The 22,692-nt window shown below is 44.3% G+C and overlaps 1 protein-coding gene across 2 annotated transcripts in view; it reads right to left on the reverse strand.

The window, feature by feature from the left end:
- CSE1L (chromosome segregation 1 like) overlaps positions 1 to 14,594 on the reverse strand; it is a 41,747-nt gene extending 27,153 nt beyond the window's left edge. The window contains exons 1-5 of one of the 2 annotated variants that reach the window (XM_032605386.1): positions 14,364 to 14,594; positions 6,626 to 6,721; positions 3,197 to 3,339; positions 516 to 617; positions 295 to 440 (exon numbers count right to left, since the gene is read on the reverse strand). In XM_032605386.1, coding sequence (XP_032461277.1) covers positions 295 to 440; positions 516 to 617; positions 3,197 to 3,339; positions 6,626 to 6,721; positions 14,364 to 14,499 — 623 coding nt within the window. In that variant the 5' untranslated portion in view covers positions 14,500 to 14,594. Of the gene's footprint in view, positions 1 to 294; positions 441 to 515; positions 618 to 3,196; positions 3,340 to 6,625; positions 6,722 to 13,798; positions 13,974 to 14,363 lie in introns of those variants that run through there. The other variant, XM_032605387.1, reaches the window with a different exon arrangement.
- Between the last annotated feature and the right edge of the window lie 8,098 nt (positions 14,595 to 22,692).

The following is a 22,692-nucleotide window of genomic DNA, read 5'->3' on the forward strand; positions in this document are numbered from 1 at the left end:
ATTTAGGTTAACTGACTTTAGGTCTTCAAGGCTAGATTAGAGAAAAATCTATGGCTAGACAGCTTTCTGAAATAAAAAGGGAATTCAAGCACAGTTTATCAAGACCAGGTATTTCACAAGTAATAGGGCAATATGAAATAAACATCCTACACTTAAGAAGAAACAAACACAATAATGAGAGGCTTATGCTCTTATTCTAGAATTATCATAAAAAAATGACATAATCACAAAAATATAAACAAGCAAAAATATCTGAAACAAGTATTTTAAAAATATGAATTTATATATCAATACCTTTTAAATAAAGAATGTGCTGTACGAAGGACTCCATTAATAACATGGAAATCTCCACTCTGAAAGCGATTCACCATTTCTGTCAACAAGTCAGGCCATTTCTGAGGGAAATCTTCTCTGCCAATAATGCTAATGGCATCACTTAACTGTGGGGAGGAAAGAGACTAATTAGATTGAAAGCTCTACAAACAAGCCCACCTAACAAGCAGGGCCTCACATACCTGCTTCTGAATTTGCTCTGGGCTGCTAAGCATCAAGTGCACTATGTTAGCTTTAATGGCTGCTCGGTCGGCTTCGCAAATTTTATTTGGTTCATCTTCAACCTAAAAGCAAAACATTAATAAGCAAGTGACATAAATCCATACCTATTACTGTACGGGTTTGTAGATAAAATAGAACCATTTCTCATTCCCTGGTTTCCTAAGAAAAACAGAGGAAGGTAGGGCCTTCCTTCTACCTAAATGGGTCACAGATTCCTTTAATAATCTGATGGAAGCATTTTTCTGCAGAAAAATGTACCTTCCTTCCCAAATGCAAATATTTTACATACAAATTAAGGAGCTTCTCTGACTCCCTGATGCCAATTAAGAATCTCAGTTCTGTAAGTAAACTAATCAGAACATGTGGTTAAAAATCTTTATACAGGGCTTCCCTGGTGGCGCAGTGGTTGGGGGTCCGCCTGCTGAGGCAGGGGACTCGGGTTCGTGCCCCGGTCCGGGAAGATCCCACATGCCATGGAGCGGCTGGGCCCGTGAGCCATGGCCGCTGAGCCTCTGCGTCCAGAGCCTGTGCTCCACAACGGGAGAGGCCACAGCAGTGAGAGGCCTGCGAACTGCGATATTCATCTTCAAAAGCTTCAATTTGACTGTTACCTTAAGTCAAAGAAAGGTCTTTTCAATGAAAACTTCTTGACCATTACCAGTTTGAATGCATCCAGGACTACATCGCCCAAACAGATTCTGTATCTCACTAGTTTTACAAATCAAGACAGAGGGATAGGGCTTGCATGTCTACAAGTAGATGAATGGATTTTTAAACATTCTAAAATTCACTAAGTCATTTCTTCACCACATGTGAGAATGCTTGACTTAAGCTTAAAAACAATATTTACTGTTTTTGAATTCTTCTGTGGAATGAGGAAAAAAGATTCTAAATAAATATTTAACCAGATTTAAAGCTGATTTTTTAGAAAAACTGACTATTTCTGTCAACTTTAATACTTTCTAAGTATCATTACTGCTATTACTAAAAACATTTCTCACTTTTTTCTTTATCCTAACCCAGAGTTACCTCAACCCCGGCATTACTGACATTTTGGGTCAGATAAATCTTTGTTACGGGGATCTTTCTTGTGCACTGTAGGATGGTTCCCAGCACCCTCACCTTCTACCCACTAGATGCCAGACACCCTCCCCACCCCACCCCCAGCGTGGACAACCAGAACGTCTCTAAATATCCCCAGGTTGGCAAAACTACCCCCAATTTAGAACCACTGTCATAAGCTAAGGTAGGGAAGAAGCTAAGGTAGGGAAGATACCCGTTTCTCAATGTATAGCTATACTGATCATTAAACTTGCAGCATAATAAGACTTACCTTATGATTAGAAAATATTTCCATATCCCACAAGACATAGGACAAATCCCTTACCAAAAACTTCAAATCTAAATTATTTTGCATTCTACACATATATATGTGTAGAATGCATATATATATATATATATATATAAAAAATGTGGTTTTTTTCCAGCTTTATATAATTCTTCCTTGTTTACAATAGAAATTGCTTCAATTACTCATTTAGACTGTATCTTCCCATGTAATGTCTCTTCAGTAGATAGTAAGCTAAAGTTAAATTTCAACCAAACTGGGTGTTAAAACAAAGTCTCACACTCTCTAGCAACCTGGGTTATGAAGCTGACTTAACTGATATGAATTTAAATAAAACAGCAACTTGGAAAAACGTCCTGTTTAACTTTTTTTTTTTTTTTGCAGTATGCGGGCCTCTCACTGTTGTGGCCTCTCCCCTTGCAGAGCACAGGCTCCGGACGCGCAGGCTCAGCGGCCATGGCTCATGGGCCCAGCCGCTTCACGGCATGTGGGATCTTCCCAGACCAGGGCACGAACCCGTGTCCCCTGCCTCGGCAGGCGGACTCTCAACCACTGCGCCAACAGGGAAGCCCCTGTTTAACTTTTGTCAATTCTTTTGCATTCGCTACATGGACAATCACGTCATCTGAGAACAAAGACAGTTTTATGTCTTTCCAAATGGTATATTTCCTTTTCTTACTGCACTATCAAGGACATCCCTGGTGGTCCAGTGGTTAAGACTCCATGCTTCCAATGCAGAGGACACAGGTTCGATCCCTGGACTGGGAACTAAGGTCCACATGCCATGGCAAAAGAATATATATAAAATAAAAAAGACTTCCAACACAATGTTGAAAAGGAGTGGTAAGAGGGGACACCCTTGCTTTGTAACTGATCTTGGTGGGAAAGCTTCAAGTTTCTCACCATTAAGTATGATGTTAGTTATAGGTTTTTCACAGTCTTTACATTGCCAAGAAAACTCCTCTCTATTCCAAATTTACTGAGTTTTTACCATGAATGGGTGTTGGACTTTGACAAATGCTTTTTCTGCACCTAATGATATAATAATGTGATTTATCTTCTCTTAGTCGATAGGTTTTTGAATGTTGAACCAGCCTTGCATATCTGAGATAAATCCCACTTGGTCATGGTATTTTTATACTTTTGATACATTTTTGGATTTGACTTTTTAATATTTTGTTGAGGAGGGTCCTGCTTTTATCTTTAATCTGTGACTGAATCGTTCAGGAACACTGCATATATCAATCTTATAAACATGCAGGGTCTTAAAATATGTACTCACAAAATACTTACAATTCTCCAGTTTCTTTTAATATAGTTCTTGAATGTTACTGAGGCACACACTTTGATAACATTATCCTGAGCCTTCTCCAGTAATGTTAAGAGCAACAGTGGGTAATTCTGATTTCCTTCTACAGATTCAAGAAACTTCTCAGCTGTAAAACAATTTCCATGTTAGAAGATTTGTTATTACAAACTAATCTTAAGACTTCATGAATATGTGAACTATGCATATCTCTCACTGAAGCATCATGGAAAGATTAGGATGTTTTTGCCCTTAGGGAACCTACCACTTTTAGTGCCTCACTTCTCTTATCTATTAAATGAACTATATATGATGTTACATTAAATTCATATAATACCTCGGTTTTCAGATTACTTTACCATCTGTTAACTCACCCAATTCTCACAAACCTATAAGGTGGCCTGATCAGATGATCACCCCATGTGAAGGACAATCTGCTTCTCAGAGAGATTAAGCGACCTTAGGGCAAAATTCATACACCCCGTCTTGTTCCAGGAGGATTACTATTAGTACTATTAGTAATGGCAGTAATATTTCTTTTATACTACTGTGATTAAGATTAAATGAGTTAATTTATGCTAATACATATTATTATTAACCATATGCATGTGGTGCTTTACTCACATATGTTGTCACTACTACCCAGAGAGGTAGGTAGTATTATCCTCATTTTAAAGACAAGGCCACTCACATATATACAATGGAATATTACTCAGCCATAAAAACAAACGAAATTGAGTTATCTGTAGCGAGGTAGATGAACCTAGAGTCTGTCATACGGAGTGAAGTAAGTCAGAAAGAGAAAAACAAATACTGTATGATAACACATATATATGGAATCTAAAAAAAAAAAACGGTTCTAATGAACCTAGGGGCAGGACAGGAATAAAGACACAGACGTAGAGAATGGACTTGAGAACATGGGGAGGGGGAAGGGTAAGCTGGGATGAAGTGAGAGAGTAGCACTGACACATATACACTACCAAATGTAAATAGTGTAAATAGATAGCTAGTGGGAAGCAGCTGCTTAGCACCGGGAGATCAGCTCAGTGCTTTGCAACCACCTAGAGGGGTGGGATAGGGAGGGAGGGTGGGAGGGAGGGAGACGCAAGAGGGAGGGGATATGGGGATATATGTGTGCATATAGCTGATTCGCTTTGTTATACAGCAGAAACTAACACAACAATGTAAAGCAATTATACTCCAATAAAGATGTTAAAAAGAAAATAAAGACGAGGCCACTGAGGTTAAGTAAGATCACACAGCTAGAAGATTTCATCACTGTAAATGTTTTAGTCCAGTCCTTATCCTACCATACTAGCCCTCAGTTTTCTTCTTGAATTTAACATTTCTAATATCAGCAATAAATTTATACAAAGATTTTACCCATACGTTTTAAACTCATACTACATTTAGGGATAATAAATCTCCTAGGTTTACAGGTCACACCATGAAGGTTTATAGCACTTCTAATTTTTCCTGTCTTAAGCTTCTTCATAAGGCAACATCCATTCCAAGGTTCCAATATTTACTGAAAAGGTCTGCTGTTAGCATGTATTATTCTACGATTTAATATGATTTAACACCTTTCTTCTTTCCAAATTGAGTCCCAAGAGTTTAACTTCCACCCTCAAAGCCGCCCTGCTTTGTGTCTACCATGTGTTCCTTGGAAGATGAAGAATGCTGAACTGGAAAATATTTTTCAGGACGGGACACACTCTGGTTCTGTATGGTTTGTGAGGTTTACAGAAGGCTTTGGCTGCGTCAATGTTTGGCTGGTCAGTATTTCACATCCAGCAACCCCTGGGAAATGCTCTGTTCTTAACTCTTCTCAGAAACATCAATTTATTCCCACATTTTGTCCCTGATTCATAAGACAACAGCACCTCAACCTTACAAAGACACAATTATTAAAAATAATTTTTATTAGACAGTGTTGGCAGAGGCTTTCTGGGAACGTCTAAGACTAGAGCCATTAATTTCCTTTTATCCAAGAACAAATTACTTCTTTAAGCACTAACAGGAAAATTACAATTTTCCCTCACAGAAATCACAAAGGCCTTTCTAGACTAGGATGGATGCATTAACATGTGTACGATTCTATGTATTATATATAACATATAAATATAACATGTATGTGCATGCATTCATCTGGGTCTTCGTGGGGTGCTTCCAAAATCCTCTTTATGAGAACGCACATCAGCATTTCTGGTTAACACAGCTTACAAGAAGGATCATCAACTTACTACCCACAAGACACACGTGGCCCCCGGAAATTTATTTGGTTTGCACGGTGTTTCAAAAATTTTTGAGGTTAATTGCTATCATTTAAAAATGAGAGGGACGGGCTTCCCTGGTGGCTCAGTGGTTGAGAATCCGCCTGCCAAGGCAGGTGACATGGGTTCGAGCCCTGGTCCGGGAAGATCCCACATGCCACAGAAGAACTAAGCCCATGTGCCACAACTACTGAGCCTGCGCTCTAGAGCCCACGACCCACAACTACTGAGCCCACGTGCCACAGCTACTGAAGCCCGCGCGCCTAGAGCCCGTGCTCCGTAACAAGAGAAGCCACCGCAATGAGAAGCCTGTGCACCACAACGAAGACTAGCCCCTGCTCGCTGCAACAAGAGAAAGCCCGCGCACAGCAACAAAGACCCAACTCAGCCAAAAATAAATAAATAAATAAAAATTAAAAAAAAAAAGATGAGAACACTTCATATAAATATACTTATTTTTCAGGCAAAGCTGGAAATCTGATCTTGCAAGACAGGTGTGAATCCCCCAGAGTTAGCTGGTTCCAAATAATATTTGCCCCTTAACCAAGGCACTTAACCCCCTTGGTCTGCCTCCTTCATTTACCTTTACGTGTGACTCCTGTGGGCATCTGAGTTTATAATTCTAAGCTTATACTAAGTTTCTAATGAAAACTGGTCAAATTTGGGAGGGGGGAGAGAGTAGGAGGAACCCTAGATCTTAAAATATATTAATTAAATCAAACCCAACATGGTGATTTAAGAGACAGTGTCTGATTACCTAGTTTCATTCACTTAATCACTTTTTAGGCAATGAACTCTTACCTCTCTGCCCTAATTATTATATCTCTAAAACAGGCAGGTGTATAGTGATTTTCAGAAAGGTCAAGGGACAAAGCACCCTAAACTTACTAGTCCTTTTTACCCCAGAAGGGATAAAAGCTATTTTACTCAAAAAATAAACAAAAAAACAAAAAAAACCCACACCACCATATGTTATAGCAGCTATAAGCAGCCAACTAAAGACTTTATGGCTAGAGAATGAAAAATAAACTATGCCTAAGAATTCAAAATTTTATTTACAAACAGGCATATTGCACAAACGTTTCCCTCACCTGTCCTTTAAGAATAAATCAATCACAAAACAGTATTTATTTTCTTTACCTGGACGTCTGATGGCAGGATCAGGATCAAGAGTTTTCTTCAAATATTCTGTTAGCGTTTGCAAATTTGCATCGCTGAGCTCCATTGCCACAGAACCTAAAACAAAAAATGAGGTTTGGGTAATTGGTCACATGGGGACACAGTGATTTACATAAAAGAATCATTTTATATTACAGGTGTCCCTCTCTCTGAAAGTCAACTACTTGTTACATTTTATATGTGGGCTATAAGCCTTGCTTACTCTTAGCTGAAACAAGGTTCCAGAAGATAAGGTGGGCTTTTTTGAAACAGTAGTGGGATAATTTTGAGACAATGAAGGAAAAACATACCATAAGCTAAGGGTTAAAAACACAAATCACTAGGTTTATTTTTTTAAAGCCCCACAATAAAAAATTAAAATTCTAAGCATCCTTAATTCTAAGGATCCCACAGAGTTCTGAAATAAAAAACTAGAATACATTCCTTTGTGTATAACATGCAACCATAGGTACTGACAACAAACTACATACTGAGAATTTGTACCTGGGAAGATAATTTTGGGGTTCATAAGATGACAGCTGTGATTATAATTAAAAAGCAATTTTCCACACCAAAAGCAAAGTCAACAAAAGCAAAAATAAACAAGTCAGACTACATCAAACTAAAAAGTGTCTGCATGGCAAAAGAAAACATCAACAAAATGAAAAGACAACATACCAAATGGGAGAAAATATTTTCAAATCATATCTGATAAAAAGGTTAATTTCCAAAACATATATAAAAAATACTCATACAACTTGGAAAAAAATCCAATTGAAAAATGGGCAGAAGAGCTGAACAGACATTTTTCCAAAGAAAACATACAGTTGGCCAAAAGGAGCTCAACATCATTAAACATGAGGGAATGCAAATCAAAACTACAATGAGATTAACACCTCACACCTGTTAGAATGGTGATCATCAAAAAGACGAGGAGGACTTCCCTGGTGGCGCAGTGGTTAAGAATCCACCTGCCAATGCAGGGGACATGGGTTCAAGCCCTGGTCCAGGAAGATCCCACATGCCATGGAGCAACTAAGCCCATGGCGCCACAACTAGACAGAAGCCTGTGCGCCACAACAAAAGATCCTGAGTGCCGCAACTAAGACCCGACATAGCCAAAAAAAAAATAAAAATAAAATAAAAACAAAAGCCTAGTTGGAAGACAAGATAAAACTGAAATACCAACTACAGACCTATAATCCCTTTCCTGCAGTTCTGAGATCCAAACATCTACAAACTGAGTTTTTTTTTTAACAAGTTTGTGGCAAACTCACTTGGCAACAAAACCTGGCCTGAACTGTCCGAGGCTGTAAATATGAATATCTCACTTAGTATGTAAATTTTTTACTAAATAATGTATTTGATTGCGGGGCGATACCCCATGCCCCACTGGGGATGCTGTATAATCTACAGCAAGTGCATTTCAAAAGAAAAAAAATCTGAATTCTGAAACACTTTAGAGTGTAAGTGCCAAATGAATCACACAGACAGCAACTTAACTGCTAGGTTAAGAAGAGAGTCACTGGCGTATTTGTGGTCCAAGACTTCCCAGAGGCTGTGAACTTGAAGGATACATAGATTTGGATAGGCCAAGTGGAATGAGGACCCATCTCATACAGGCAGTAGTATGAGCAAAGTACAGAGATGGGAAGAATCCATAGCTCCTTTGGGGAACAGTGAACTTGGGAGGCTGAGATCAGATCATATAGGTTCCCCAATACTTAGCTGAAGAATTTCATGATTTAATGTACAAGAGGAAGGCACTAAAGGTTTATTGAAATGGGTAAAAACTTAATGAAAGTGGAATATATGTACTTTGGGCTGGTAATGGTTTACAGACTGGAGTCGATGAAGAGAACAGAAGATCTATTAGGACACTTTTGTAAAATGGGGAAAGGGTCACAAACATGAACCAGGCACAGTGCTAGATGATACGCTTCACGTCATTTCACACAATAACCATTTTACAATCAAGGAAGGCAACTCTGAGAGATTAACTAACTTTCCCCAAGCATACAATTAATAAAGATTAGATTCAAATCAGTCTGACCCTATAGATCTACCCTATTCCTACTACCCAAGGCTGCCTCTCAAGTGGAAATAACGACAGAGGGTTGAACTAGAGCGGAAGCACCAGCGACAGCGATAGAAAGGATGACGTGAAAAGACAGCCAGATTAGAAGCAGGGAGAGGAAGAAGTCAAAGATGACTGAGATTTTGAACAAGACTGATCCAAACAAAAAAAAGCCATAACGCTTCGTCTTGTCACTAAAAAAAAAAAAAAAAAAAGCTAGGAAGATTTTATAAAGGGCTATAGCTAATGCTGTGCTTGTGCGGAGTACTCCTCCACAGCCAGAAACCACAACCTGCTAAGGAGACTGATCTGTTTATCATAAGGGAAGCCAATATGCTGACTGATTTAGTAGATTCCCCCACCATATATTCACCTCCTTTGACCCAGGGCAAACCACTCTACGGGCATGAATACCAAGCCTTGCTTAACCACACACATAATTTATCAAGAGGCTACTCTTTCTGGTTTTTATACCAAAAGTTTGGAAAATGCTACGCATCATATTCCCCCTCTTTTGGAGATTCACTTCAAAGGCTTCAGGAACTCAAAGAGTAAGTTATCCATTTAACGTTCTTTAATCGAGTTCCTCCCATCACTTGCCCACCGAACCACTTTATTATGGAACACATGTTGGAAAGCAGTGATTTAATCAATTCATTTCTCATTCTTTTTTGTGTTGCAATGCTGAATCTGTTATGAAATCATGAAAGTTTGCTGTGCCAGACAAAACCATTTACATCAGTATATATGAGCTAAAAAAAAACTTACTTTGCCACATGCAAATTATTCTACCTTTTGGGATTTATGCAAGGCAACATGTTAAACTGTGTGTGTGTTGAGGGGATTATAGATGTTAACTGGATCTATTTTGTTCAGTTTTTAAAGACACTCCTCAATAAATCTGCATTTTACTTTCTTCATGACAGAGTCCCATGCAATCTGGCACCTGTCAACCTCATCTCCTACCTTCTTCTTGCCCCTATGTTCCAGCCCCCAACGCCTTCTTTATGTTCCTCAAACCAGACAAAGACAGTTCTCTCTGCCTGTGATAACGCCCTTCCTTCTAATTTGATATCAGGTATCATTCAGCTGTCAGCCCACTGTCAAATCCTCAAAAGAGCCTTCCGTGACTATCATCTACCTCATCCCTATTGTACTGTTAATAGCATTTATCCTCATCTGAGAGATCTTTGACTTGTTATCTCATTTGTAAGCTCCTTAGGGCAGGGACTTTGTAGGTCTTCCTCTCCGTATACCCAGGACCTTCAACACTGCCTGGCACACAGCAGACATTCATTAAGCATTTGTTGCATGAACTAACGGATAAGACAATATGTCAGCGAACCAGCTAAAACATGGATCCAGTTTGGATTGGAGACTATTCTCTGCGGATCAGTTACTAGCAGGCCCGACATAATGTAGTAACTCAGTTACACCTGTCAGATAAACAGTGACCAACTTACTGCCATAATTAGTTTCTGTTCATTCAAAAATGCTTGAAGAAAGATGTGAATTTGAAATCTGTCCTGTATTACTGTTCATATCTGCCAGTGCTAGCACTTTTGTTTCGGAGGCTTGCACTTACTGTCCCGTCTGCCTGGGTCTCTCTGCCCCTGGAGAGCTTTGTGGCTCACTGCCCACTTCATTCAGGTCTCTTTCCAAATGTCATCTCTTTTTAGAGGCGCTGTCCTGGACCATCGTATCTAAAAGAGCACCCACCTCAGCCACTCTCCATTCTCTTACTCTCTTTTTCCAGGTCAATTTTATCAGGCATATGAATTGCTTTCTTGTTTACTATGCTTTTCCCTCCATTAGACTGTAAGCTCCATGTGAAGCAGGGACTTTGTGTTTTGTTCACTGCAATCTCCCTAGACCCTTAAAACAGTGATGGGTACCTACTACATATTTGTTGTACGATTTTCAAAGGCTACATACCCTTTACTGATTTTTTTTTCCCCATCAAAAAGCACTATTGGGGCTTCCCTGGTGGCGCAGTGGTTGAGAATCTGCCTGCCAATGCAGGGGACATGGGTTCGAGCCCTGGTCTGGGAAGATCCCACATGCCGCAGAGCAACTGGGCCCATGAGCCACAATTACTGAGCCTGCGCGTCTGGAGCCTGTGCTCCGCAACAAGAGAGGCCGCGATAGTGAGAGGCCCGCACACCGCGATGAAGAGTGGCCCCCGCTTGCCACAACTGGAGACAGCCCTCGCACAGAAACGAAGACCCAACACAGCCATAAATAATAAATAAATTTAAAAAAAAAGCACTATCATTCTTCACATTTATTTTGGTCAATTGACTGTGACAAACAGGAAGAACTGGAGACAACTGATTCTAAGAGCACATGACAGAGTGACCCCAGAAAACAACAAAGTTGAAGTGCTAGGGTGGGACTATGTTTAATTAAAAAAAAAAAAAAAAAGTGTGTAGGGGGAAAAACTGTGAGGCGTTGGGGTGGGGAGGATATAAATATGCATGCTACAACCCTGATAGTTAAAATACTATGTAAGTCCTATATTTTTAATGTTAGTTAAGGGACTAAATGTCAACAAATCCTTTTTCTATCTCCTCAGTGACAATGTCTATACACCCAATTTATAAGCTTAGCCTTGATTTGGGAAAGTATGACCAATCAGGTAATTTTAGAGAATACTCCACAGGTTTTCACAATATATCAGCAAGATCAAGGTCTAATTAAATTATCTTATTTGCCACAGGTGAAGGTGCTTTGACACTTGGCAATGTTAGCAATATATAAATGTAAAAAGTGTTACTGACTTTAAAGACTCAAACTAGAAGTGAAAAGATTCACTCTTTTGCTTTTGAATAAGGCGTGATACTTTACTTCTCCACTGAGCTATTTTTGGAAATCCCTACCAATACACAAAAAATAAAAAATATGTACCACAATAAATCAATTATGACAGACTTATCTAAATCCCAAGTTCTTCTTATTGAAAGAATGGCTGGGCCTAAGTCTAGCCTCTTCTCACAGGCCCTCAATTACAGATGAAGATTTTTGGAGTAAAAGCTTTGCTTTCCAAGGCCATCTCACAGACATCTGTGACATAAGTTGATCCAAGATGTGTGCCTTTTCCTTAGATATTTCCTCCACATTAGAGAACCATTCCTGAAGCCCTACATTTGGGGAAAGGGAGAGAGATCCAATAAATGAAAACTATCTGGCACACACACACATCAAGAACATACCCCAACACCTCAATCCACCCTCTGCTTTTTTTTAAAAAAATAAATTTATTTATTTTTGGCCACGTTGGGTCTTTGTTGTTGCGCGCAGGCTTTCTCTAGTTGCAGAGAGCAGAGGCTACTCTTCGTTGTGGTACGCGGGCTTCTCACTGCAGTGGCTTCTCCCATTGAGGAGCACGGGCTCTAGGCACGCGGGCTTCAGTAGCTGTGGCACGTGGGCTCAGTAGTTGTGGCTCTCGCGGCTCTAGAGCACAGGCTCAGTAGTTGTGGCTCACGGGCTTAGTGGGCATGTGGGATCTTCCCGGACCAGGGCTCGAACCCACGTCCCCTGCATTGGCAGGCAGATTCTTAACCACTGTGCCACCAGGGAAGCCCCACCCTCTGCTTTCTAATCACAAGAACATACCAATGAGATGCAAATCCAAACTTTTTACATTGTCTGCAAAGCCCTATGTGATCTGGCCCCTGGATACCTCTCCCTTCATATACTACTCTGTGCAAGTTGGATTTTCTTCAAATATTCCAGGCTTGTTCCTGTCCCGAGCCCTTTGTACTTTCTATTCTCTCTGCCTGGAATGTTCTGTTCCCTCATCTTTCCTGGTCTCAGCTCAAATGCCACCTCCTCAGAGAAGTCGCCTTCGTCTGTCACTATCCGAAATTATCTAGGTCATTTATGTGTATTCTTGTTTCTTTCCCCCACTAGAATATAAGCTTCCCAAGGGAAGGGACTTTGTCCATTTTTGTTTCTTCACTGTATTCACAGAGATTAAGTGGATGCTCAATCAAGTTATTAAATGAATAAAGGAACAAATTAATACCAAAGGTAGAACACTGCCCCCAAACCCATCTAATACTATATAGGAAATGGTTTCCCTCTATCCCAGTCTCCAACCAGCAAAAATCAAAGTAAACAGAAGGGGAGAGAGAACTCTCTTGCACTGATGTAAAGAAATGAAAGATAAAGGGCCTTAAGAGGGAAGAGGCTGGGTAGACCAAGTCCCAAGAATTATGCAAAAATATGGAGACACACAAAAAAGGGCCAAAAATTTGACTATGGGGGCCCAAGTGGAGGAGAAAAAGAGCACTGTTAGGATCTAAGAGTAAAAATCCCCTTTCTGTGCATTATTATTCCAAGGAATAATACTTGCGCATCTAACACGTGGCAAGCAACAGCCATCTGCGTACAGCAGTAATGAGACAGGCGAAGTCCTTGCTTTTTTACATCCTAGCAGTTGAGGAAGACAATAAACAAGTAAACTACACGTGATTCTAGAATATGATAAAAGCTGTAAAGTAACTAAAACTCGGGTGATGTAATGGAGAGTTGAAGGAAAGAGATCTTTTGAGAGGCTGGTCAAAAAAGGCGTAAGGCGAGTGAAACTCGAAAGACAGGAACCAGCGAAGACCTGATGCTGGTAATTTCCAAGCAGAGGAATGGCGTGTCCAAACGCTTTATGGAGGACATGAGCTCGGAACATTTAAAAAGAAAGGTCAGCAGTATGGCTACAGTGGCTAAGAAGAAGAGACAGATGGGAGAGGCGGACAATGGTCACCACCGACGGGACTTTGTAAACCACGGTAGTAACTCAGTGGATCCTCAGCCACTTTACGAAGTAGATGTTTTCAACCCAACTGTGCAGATAAGGAAGTGGAGGCCGGAGAGATGAAGAGACCAGCCCTAAGTTACACCCCTAGGGAGAGGCTAAATCTGGAATGGACTCAGGCCTTCTCATTCCAACGCTGAATTCCACGCTCCGAACGGTATACCACGCCATAGCGTCTCCCCCAAGAGGCGGACCCCGTGTTACCGCGCAGGTGCGTGGACTCCCCAGTGCACGGACTACAAGCTAATCTTCACGAGGAACTCACCAAAGTGAGATCACGAAGCCCGTGTTACAGGCGCGGAGGCTGAAGCACTGGGAGGTGCCGCTCCACCGCCTCCTTAATGAGAAAGTGAGGCCAGGGGAAGAAGCGGTCGGGGCGGCTGCCCGCAAGCCCGCTCAGCCGCCGGACAGGCCTGGCTGCCGCACTCCGCTCGCGTTGCGGGTGGCCCGGAGCGCCGAGAACGGACGCGCGGGCGCCACCAATGAGAGGCGGCCTTCCCGAGCGGCGCGGCCAATCAGCGCGGCGCTGGAGGGGACGGGGCGGGCGCTTGGGCCGCTCTGGTTAGGCCGCGCCTGGGCAGCCCTCGCCCCTCGCAGGCCCGGGAGCCGCCGTGCCTGGGCCTCAGACCTGGGATGCCAAGAGAGGAGACGAGACCCGTCGGCGAAGACCCTGCCCGAGGGCGCTGCCCGGGACACGGGCCCATAATCCGCTCTCGCCCAGAGGTGCGGTCCTTGCTTCCCAGCGTTCGGAAGTGCCGGGAGCGCCTCTTCCCTCCCGCAGCCGGGTCCCAAGAGGCCACTGTGCCAGGCCGTGCACGCCCGCGCCTTACCTCGTGGGGGTACGGGTACGGAGAAGGGAATCTCAGCCGCAGACCGTAGCCGGCAATACCCACCCCTGCTGCCGCTCCACCGCACATTCAAACCCCGGCAAAATGGCGCGGCGGCGAAGCTGTGGTCGGGGCGCATGCGTGAGCGGGGCCGAGGCAAGGGGCGGGGCCGAGGGCGCTCGGCTCCACCCAGGCTGGAATCGCCAATCGCGGCCCCGCTCTGTGTGTGCTGACGTCACAAGCGACAATGCCCTTTGGTTTTTTTTTTTTTTTTTTTGCGGTACGCAGGCCTCTCACTGCTGTGGCCTCCCCCGCTGCGGAACACAGGCTCCGGACACGCAGGCTCAGCGGCCATAGCTCACGGGCCCAGCCGTTCCGCGGCATGTGGGATCCTCCCGGACCGGGGTACGAACCCGTGTCCCCTGCATCGGCAGGCGGACTCTCAACCACTGCGCCACCAGGGAAGCCCTGCCCTTCGGCTTTGAACGCTCTATCGGGCATCACAATGCCGATTCTGAGACGAGCACAGATTCGGCGAGTGGCCGCTGCATTGTGGCCTATTTTGATGTCAGGCACCTAGTAGGTCTTATATAACTGTTGAACGAACTGCCCAAAGTCATGTCCAAAGCGTCTCCAATCGAAAAGAACTGCCTGCCCCTCATGGAGCTTATGTTTTAGAGGGAGGAACGGAATAAACAAGATAATTTCAAATTTGATAAGTGTTATGAGTCTTCTCATAGGATTTAAAAACAGAATGATGTGGCAGCAGTGACGTAGAATGTCAATGGGATGGCCAGAGGAGACCTCTAAACAAGTGACAATTGACTTGAATTTCAACAAGGAGACAGCTGTGGATCAGCCTGCAGACCGTTCCAGGAGGAGGGGATGCTAATAGCAAAGGCTCTGAGGCAGGACTGGGCTAGGCTGGGGCTTAAAAAAGAAAGTGGAGGGCTTCCCCGGTGGCGCAGTGGTTGAGAATCTGCCTGCTAATGCAGGGGACACGGGTTCGAGCCCTGGTCTGGGAAGATCCCACATGCTGCGGGAGCAACTGTGCCCGTGAGCCACAACTACTGAGCCTGCGCGTCTGGAGCCTGTGCTCCGCAACAAGAGAGGCCACGATAGTGAGAGGCCCGCGCACCGCGATGAAGAGTGGCCCCCCGGGCTTCCCTGGTGGCGCAGTGGTTGAGAGTCCGCCTGCCGATGCAGGGGACATGGGTTCGTGCCCCGGTTCGGGAGGATCCCACATGCCGCGGCAGCGGCTGGGCCCGTGAGCCGTGGCCGCTGGGCCTGGGCGTCCGGAGCCTGTGCTCCACAACGGGAGAGGCCACAGCAGTGAGAGGCCCGAGTATCGCAAAAAAAAAAAAAATAAATAAAAAAATAAAAATAAAAAAAAAAAAGAGTGGCCCCCGCTTGCCACAACTAGAGAAAGCCCTCGCAGAGAAACGAAGACCCAACACAGCCAGAAAAATAAATAAATAAACTGTGGGGTTTAAAAAAAAAAAAAAGAAAAAAAAAGAAAGTGGAGCATGGCAGGAGATGAAGTCAGGTCAGGAGGGGCCAGATGATGCAGGCCTCTTAAGCCAGTGTTATGTCTTAAGTGCACCCATTACAGGATGACCACCAAATTTATATTTTAAAAGGTCCACCAGTTGCTGCTTGGACTGTATGGGGGAAAGACCTTGAAGCAGGGAGACCAGTGAGGAAGCTGCTCCTGGAGGCATCCAGGAAAGAGACGTTAGGCCTGGACTAGGGTGAATAGCAGTGCACGTGGAGAGAAGTGGACAGCTTCAGGGTATATTTTAGAGGTAGAGCCCATAGGATCTTATGTCACACTGAGTGTGGGAAAGAGGAACCAATGGTGCCTTATGGAAATCCCAACCCTCAGTTTTGGCCACCTCCTCTGCCTCCCTCAACAGGCTCAGCTGGTCTCCCCTCAGAGCCCATCCCTTGGAATTGCTAGCTTGCTACTTCTGGGACTGAAAGTCATGCTATTTGGTCATCATTCGAGGAAACAAATATAGGAACAAAAGGATATAGGCACTGAGGACAGCAGAGCTCTCAGCCCGTGGTGACTCCGTCCAAACCTCTACACTAAGTGCTGACCAATCTCGAACATGGCTTCTAGCAACACAAGGCTGTGTCCCTAGGGTGACCCCAGTGTCCCCACCCCCTCACGACTGCCTGAGAAAACTCAGTGCCACCAGGAGAATTTACTGTTTTATTCTAACCAAGATCTGAGGATGGGCTCCAACCTCCCTTTCTTAAAGCATTTACTGAAAAGGGCTTACAATTGTGAACTCCTTCCTCTGTCCTTTCGAGAGGTATATGTATCTCCTACACTTCAGGAATGTCTTTCTTAAGGACCTGAAAGCCCTTCCTTTGAAATGTAATCATCAGGAAGGTAGGGTCTCTGTCTCCCAGTCTCTATGGGAGGCTAGAAGCCTAGCTTTGGTAATTCCCAGCTAGCAGACACTGCTGGCCTCATCACATTTACACTGACCAACCCTCTAACTTTTCACTTGAGCCCCTGTTCTTTCCTTACTCCCTCATTCTCCTTTTAAAACATCCAATCACCTCCGCACAAGTCCAGAATGAGCTCAGCTCTTTCCCCACCAGTAATTACCAGTAATTACAGAACAAAATCTGTTTTCACCACTTTAACAATGTCTGGCTGTGTTTATCTTTGACTGCACCCTGGCTACAGACATGTAAAAGCAACTCCTATGTATAAAATGTAAAAAGTTGCTCTGTTTGAGTAGAAGGGTTGTAGTTATAAGTTTTTGGAAAAGTTACTCAGCCTCTCTCATCATAGTCCACAAACCCCACAAGATCTGACTCCTGCCAACCCGTTTGACTCATCACCTTCCTCTCTGCTTACCTCCATCCTCACTCAGCTCAGCCACCCTACCTTCCTTTCTGTTCTTCCAAGCTCCAAGCTTATTCCTACCTCATTCCTACATGCTCTTCCCTCTTTGTCTGGAAGGCTCTTCTAGATCCTTGAAAGACTGGCTTTTCTGCACCTTCAGATTCCAGCTCAAATGTCACCTGTTCAAAGAGGCCTTCCACTCTTTTCCAAAGGAAATTACCCACTCCTCACCACCCAATAACAAGACATTTAGGGTTGCCAGATTTAGCAAATGAAATACAGGACACCTGGTGCAACGTGAATTTCAGAAAAGCAATGCATGATTTTTTAGTATAAATATCGCATGGGACGTAGTTACACTAAAAAAATTATAGTGTTTATCTGAAATTCACATTGAATCAAGTGTCCTGTATTTTATCTGACAGCCCTACCTCCATTATATCATCTTCTTCACAGCATTTATCACTCCCTGCAATTGTCTCCTTTTTTTTTTGGCCGCGCTGTGAAGCATGCGGGATCTTAGTTCCCCAACCAGGGACCAAACCTGTGGCCCTTGCGTTAAGAGGCCGGAGTCTTAACCACTGGACTGCGGGGAAGTCCCCAATTGTCTTTTTCAATTGTCCCCCCCACACCTGCCTAAGGATGCTATTAAAACAAGGACTTTCTCTTATTTACAGCTATACCCCCAGCACCTAGCACAGCGTAGCTGTTCAATATATATTTGTTGAGTGTTGAATTAAATGCCCTATATAAATAGGTGAAGTCCATTGAGAAAGGTGTACATTATTAGGACACTGGTGGAAAAGATATATTTTCATCATTGCAGCAACAGTATAAGCAATCATCTTGATCATACTAGCCTGCTTTCCTGGACATCTTCCTCTAGTCCTGGGGAGAGCAACCCTGATGACTTAACAGTTTTTCATCTCCGAGAGCCAATCAGGAAGGAAGCTGGCTGGCATCTTGTGTCTGCCCAGCATCACTGCCCGTTTCTGTAAGAAGCCCTCAAGATGCGACAAGGTTATCATGTCTGTGGACGTGGCTCCAGCAGGGCGCTCTCCCCTCACCCGTAGCAGCCTCAAGAACTACAGGGGTGAGGGCCACAGAAAGGCTTGTGGGTCCTCTCTCTCCATCCTCTGTGGGGCGTGGGGGATCCATGAAGATTCCCTGGGGATCCCCATCCTCCCTCCCGCCACGTACACACACTCTTAGGTTTCCCACAACTGCTGCTGTGCTGGAAACCAAGGAAAATAATTCAGCCATTTTCAGGAGCTGGAACTGAGTATGCATGTAGTTTTCTTTCTTTCCAAACCCTGATAAAACAATGCATGTACTGTATGGAAAGATTTTCTGAAAAAAGGAAGATACTCTTACATTTTATTTGGATTCAGAAGGCCATGGACACATCTGGCTGTGCTTGGAAAGAAGAAGTCTTCTTTTGGTTCTATCTCACTTTTAAAGCCCAGCTGAGATGCAGAGAAGTGTTGACAGCTAAAATTGAGACGTGTCAGATTGCTGTTTCTTACTTTTTAAAAGGAGGCACCTTTCTTTCTTGTACACATGGTAGAAAACTCACATGGTACAAACAGCTTTTGGCCTTTCACTAATCAGGACATTAGCTGTAGATAATATATTGAATATTTAAGCCCTTTATGTTCTTATTTTTTAAATGTTCTTTATCTGATGTTCTCTGAGAGGCGTGTGAGTCTCCCATCGTGGTTCTGGCTTTGTCATTGTTAAAGGGGTACTTCAGTCAGCTTTTGATTTATAGTTTGAAGCTGTTAGGTGGATAAAGGGTTCCTGCCCTTTCTTCCTGATGAAGCCTACCATTTGATAATGTGAAATATTCCTCTTTGGCCCTTTCAGAGCTTTCCTCTTCCAATTCTTGTCTGGTATCAGTACGGTTGGACCTACTTTCTTTCTGTTAACAATTTCCTGGCTCTTCCCCTCCCCATTTTGTTGAGATATAATTTTTTTAAATAAATGTATTCATTAATTTATTTTTGGCTGTGTTGGGTCTTCGTTGCTGCGCGCGGGCTTTCTCTAGTTGCTGTGAGCAGGAGCTACTCTTCGTTGCGGTGCACAGGCTTCTCATTGCGGTGGCTTTTCTTGTTGCGGAGCACAGGCTCTAGGCATGTGGGCTCAGTAGTTGTGGCTCGCAGGCTCTAGAGCACCAGCTCAGTAGTTGTGGCGCACGGGCTTAGTTGCTCCGTGGCATGAAGGTCTTCCTGGACCAGGTCTCAAACCCGTGTCCCCTGCATTAGCAGGCGGATTCTTAACTACTGCGCCACCAGGGAAGTCCTTGAGATACAACTGACATATCTTTCAGCATCCCTTTATTGCCAGAATTCTTTCATCCTTTTGTATCATGCTAGTTAAGTACATGGATTTGAGCCAGACTACCGAGGTTAAGACCCCAATGCCATCTGTGTGACACTGGGCAAGTTACTTATAACTTGGTTGCCTAATCTCTAAAATCCGGGTAATAATACTATTTTGCCTCAGGGTGGTAGTGAGGATCAAAGAGCCAAAATATATGAAGCCCACAAAAGGGCACCGGGGAAATAGCGCCCAACAGTGTTAGCTGTTATGACCATTTGTTATGACCGGTGGGAGTGTATTCTTGATGCCCTCCCATTGTCCCCAGTCCTCTGTTTTCCCAGGTGTGCTACTTTAGAGCTGGGCAAGCCTTCGGACCTTGGCCACTGTGCCTTAGAGGACTCCACGCTGGCCCTCCTCCAGCCACTCCCTGCCCACAGGCCAGGGGTCCACAGGCCAAGTGGGTTCCCTTCCGTGCTCACCCGAACCTGTGCCACCCCCTTTCAGACCACATTCCAGTCGTGCAGGACCCGGGAAGTCCCCACCCTCAGGCCCTGAGCTCTCTTCCAGGGTCTCTGGAAATCTCTTGCCTGGGTTACTTCTGAGAGCAAATACACAGCTGGTGTGAGCGCCTCTAAGCTGGAAGTGTGACTGGGGAGCAGCGTGTTCGCAGCTTTTTTAAAAAGTAAATTTATTTATTTTTGGCTGTGTTGGGTCTTCGTTACTGCACGTGGGCTTTCTCTAGTTGCGGCGAGCGGGGGCTACTCCTCCTTGTGGAGCACGGGCTCTAGGCGCACGGGCCTAGCTGCTCCGCGGCATGTAGGATCTTCCCGGACCAGGGCTCGAACCTGTCTCCCCTGCACTGGCAGGAGGATTCTTAACCACTGTGCCACTAGGGAAGCCCCTGCAGCGGGTTTGGACAGAGCTGGATATCCACACACACATTCAAAGCCCTGTGGTGCAAGTTGAGGCTTGAGGGGGGAGGAGAAAGGGTGCAGGACAAAGGCCAATTCTCCCCCCACTGCTCTGTTCTGGCATGGGGAACTCTGGGGAGCCTGAGAATTCAACTTTTGAACCTGGACTTGCAGGTATTACAAAGGTATTTATCAAGGAAGGAGGTTAGGGTCTGTTTTATTCGAAAGCTTATACCTTGACATATAACTTTGAAATATGGAGACTTAACTGCATGAGCCCACGGTTGTATTTCTGCCCCACAGCCAGCAGATGTCAGTAGTGGGCTGTGCTCTCTGCCCTCTGGAGCCAGTGCCACAATGATCTATCAATACATCCATCTGTCTGCTCTCCAGCACATTAAATAGCCCTTCCGTTGTGTGAGATCCCTCCTTAGGGAGGGACTGAAGGGAGCATCAATGATGCAGTGGAGGGAATTCCCTGGGAGTCCAGTAGTTAGGACTCTGAGCTTTCACTGCCAAGGGCCCGGGGTTTGATCTCTGGTCAGGGAACTAGGATCCCGCAAGCCACATGGCCCCCCGCCCCCTCCCCAAAAAAAGGTGTAGTGGAGGAGAGGGATGGGGACAGGAGGTGACGGCTCTCACAAGCACTGATAAGTGGTGTGCAGCAGTGGTTAAGAGGCAGGCTCTAGAGCCAGACTGCAGGGCATCAAATCTAGCTGTGTGGCCTTAGGCAAGTTCCTTGAACTCTCTGAGCCCCATGTTAAAAAATGGGGTGTGATGGGAATTCCCTGGCGGCCCAGTGGTTTGATCCCTGGTTGGGGAACTAAGATCCCACAAGCTGCACAGCCAAAAAAAAAAAAAAAATGGGGTGTGATTATGGTAGCTATCTTATGTCCTTATGGAGTGGTTGTGAGGATTAAAGGGGATAATATATGCAGAACAAATGCCTTGCACATTAAAAATCCAGTAAATGATCACTATTTGATCACTGCTCTGGTGCTATCACAGAAATGGAAAAAAAAAAAAAAGGCTGAACAATGGCTGAAATGGCAAAGAGCATATCAAATGATCAACAGGGAAGACTAACAGAAGAAATGAAGTTCTCTTTCTCACCTCCTTTGGTGGAGAGAAAGGGGGAAGTGAGGCCGGCAAGAATCCAGGGAGTGTGGAGTTTCAAACTGGAGCCCTTTGAGCACCTTTGGAGTTGAGGACTGAGCATCTTCCTGAATGCTCTCAGGGGAAGCAGGTACCTAGTGCTAATTTCCACCATGGCAGGTATAGAGGGCAAGTGGGGTCTTTGGGTGGCAGCTTCCTCTTCAAGCTGAGCAAGGCAAATGGAGAGTGGAATTGCCAGCAACTCAAGAAAGCACAGGAAATTACCAAATTCCCCTGGGTTTGTGAACTGTCCCATGATCACCCTAGAATTTCCACTTAAAAAAAAAAAAAAATCCCTGGGCTTCCCTGGTGGCGCAGTGGTTAATCTGCCTACCAATGCAGGGGACACGGGTTCAAGCCCTGGTCTGGGAAGATCCCACATGCCGCGGAGCAACTAAGCCCGTGCGCCACATCTACTGAGCCTGCACTCTAGAGCCCGCGAGCCACAACTACTGAGCCCGTGTGCCACAACTACTGAAGCCTGTGCACCTAGAGCCCATGCTCCGCAACAAGAGAAGCCACTGCAATGAGAAGCCCACGCACCACAACGAAGAGTAGCCCCCGCTCACCGCAACTAGAGAAAGCCCGCGCGCAGCAACGAAGACCCAACACAGCCAAAAATAAATAAATTAAAAATAAATAAAAGAACTAAAAAAACATTTAAAAAATCCCTACATTCTTTAACCAAAAATTCACTGAATTTTATATCTGGTACTGTGTTCTGGTTGGTGAGACTGTCACAAACAAAACAGCCCTGGTTCCTGTCCCCACTCCATTCCCCCATTTCAGTGGGGGGTGATATATCAAACAGATCATTACAGATGGAGGTGAGCTCTGAGGAGGACACCAAGAAGGCACAAGGAGTTAGTGTTCCGGTTGAACCCAGGAGGAGGAACTAGCCATGAAGCAATCTAGAGAAAGCGCATTCCAGGCAGAGGAACAGCATGGGCAAAGGCCCTGAGGCAGGAGCAAGTGTGGGACTCTAAAGAAGTCACGAATTCGTGCCTTTTTTAAAAAATTGGAGTATAGTTGATTTACAATGTTGTTAGTTTCAGGTGTACAGCAAAGTGATTCAGAT

The sequence above is a fragment of the Phocoena sinus genome, chromosome 15 (assembly GCF_008692025.1).
Source record: "Phocoena sinus isolate mPhoSin1 chromosome 15, mPhoSin1.pri, whole genome shotgun sequence".
Lineage (NCBI taxonomy): Eukaryota > Metazoa > Chordata > Mammalia > Artiodactyla > Phocoenidae > Phocoena > Phocoena sinus.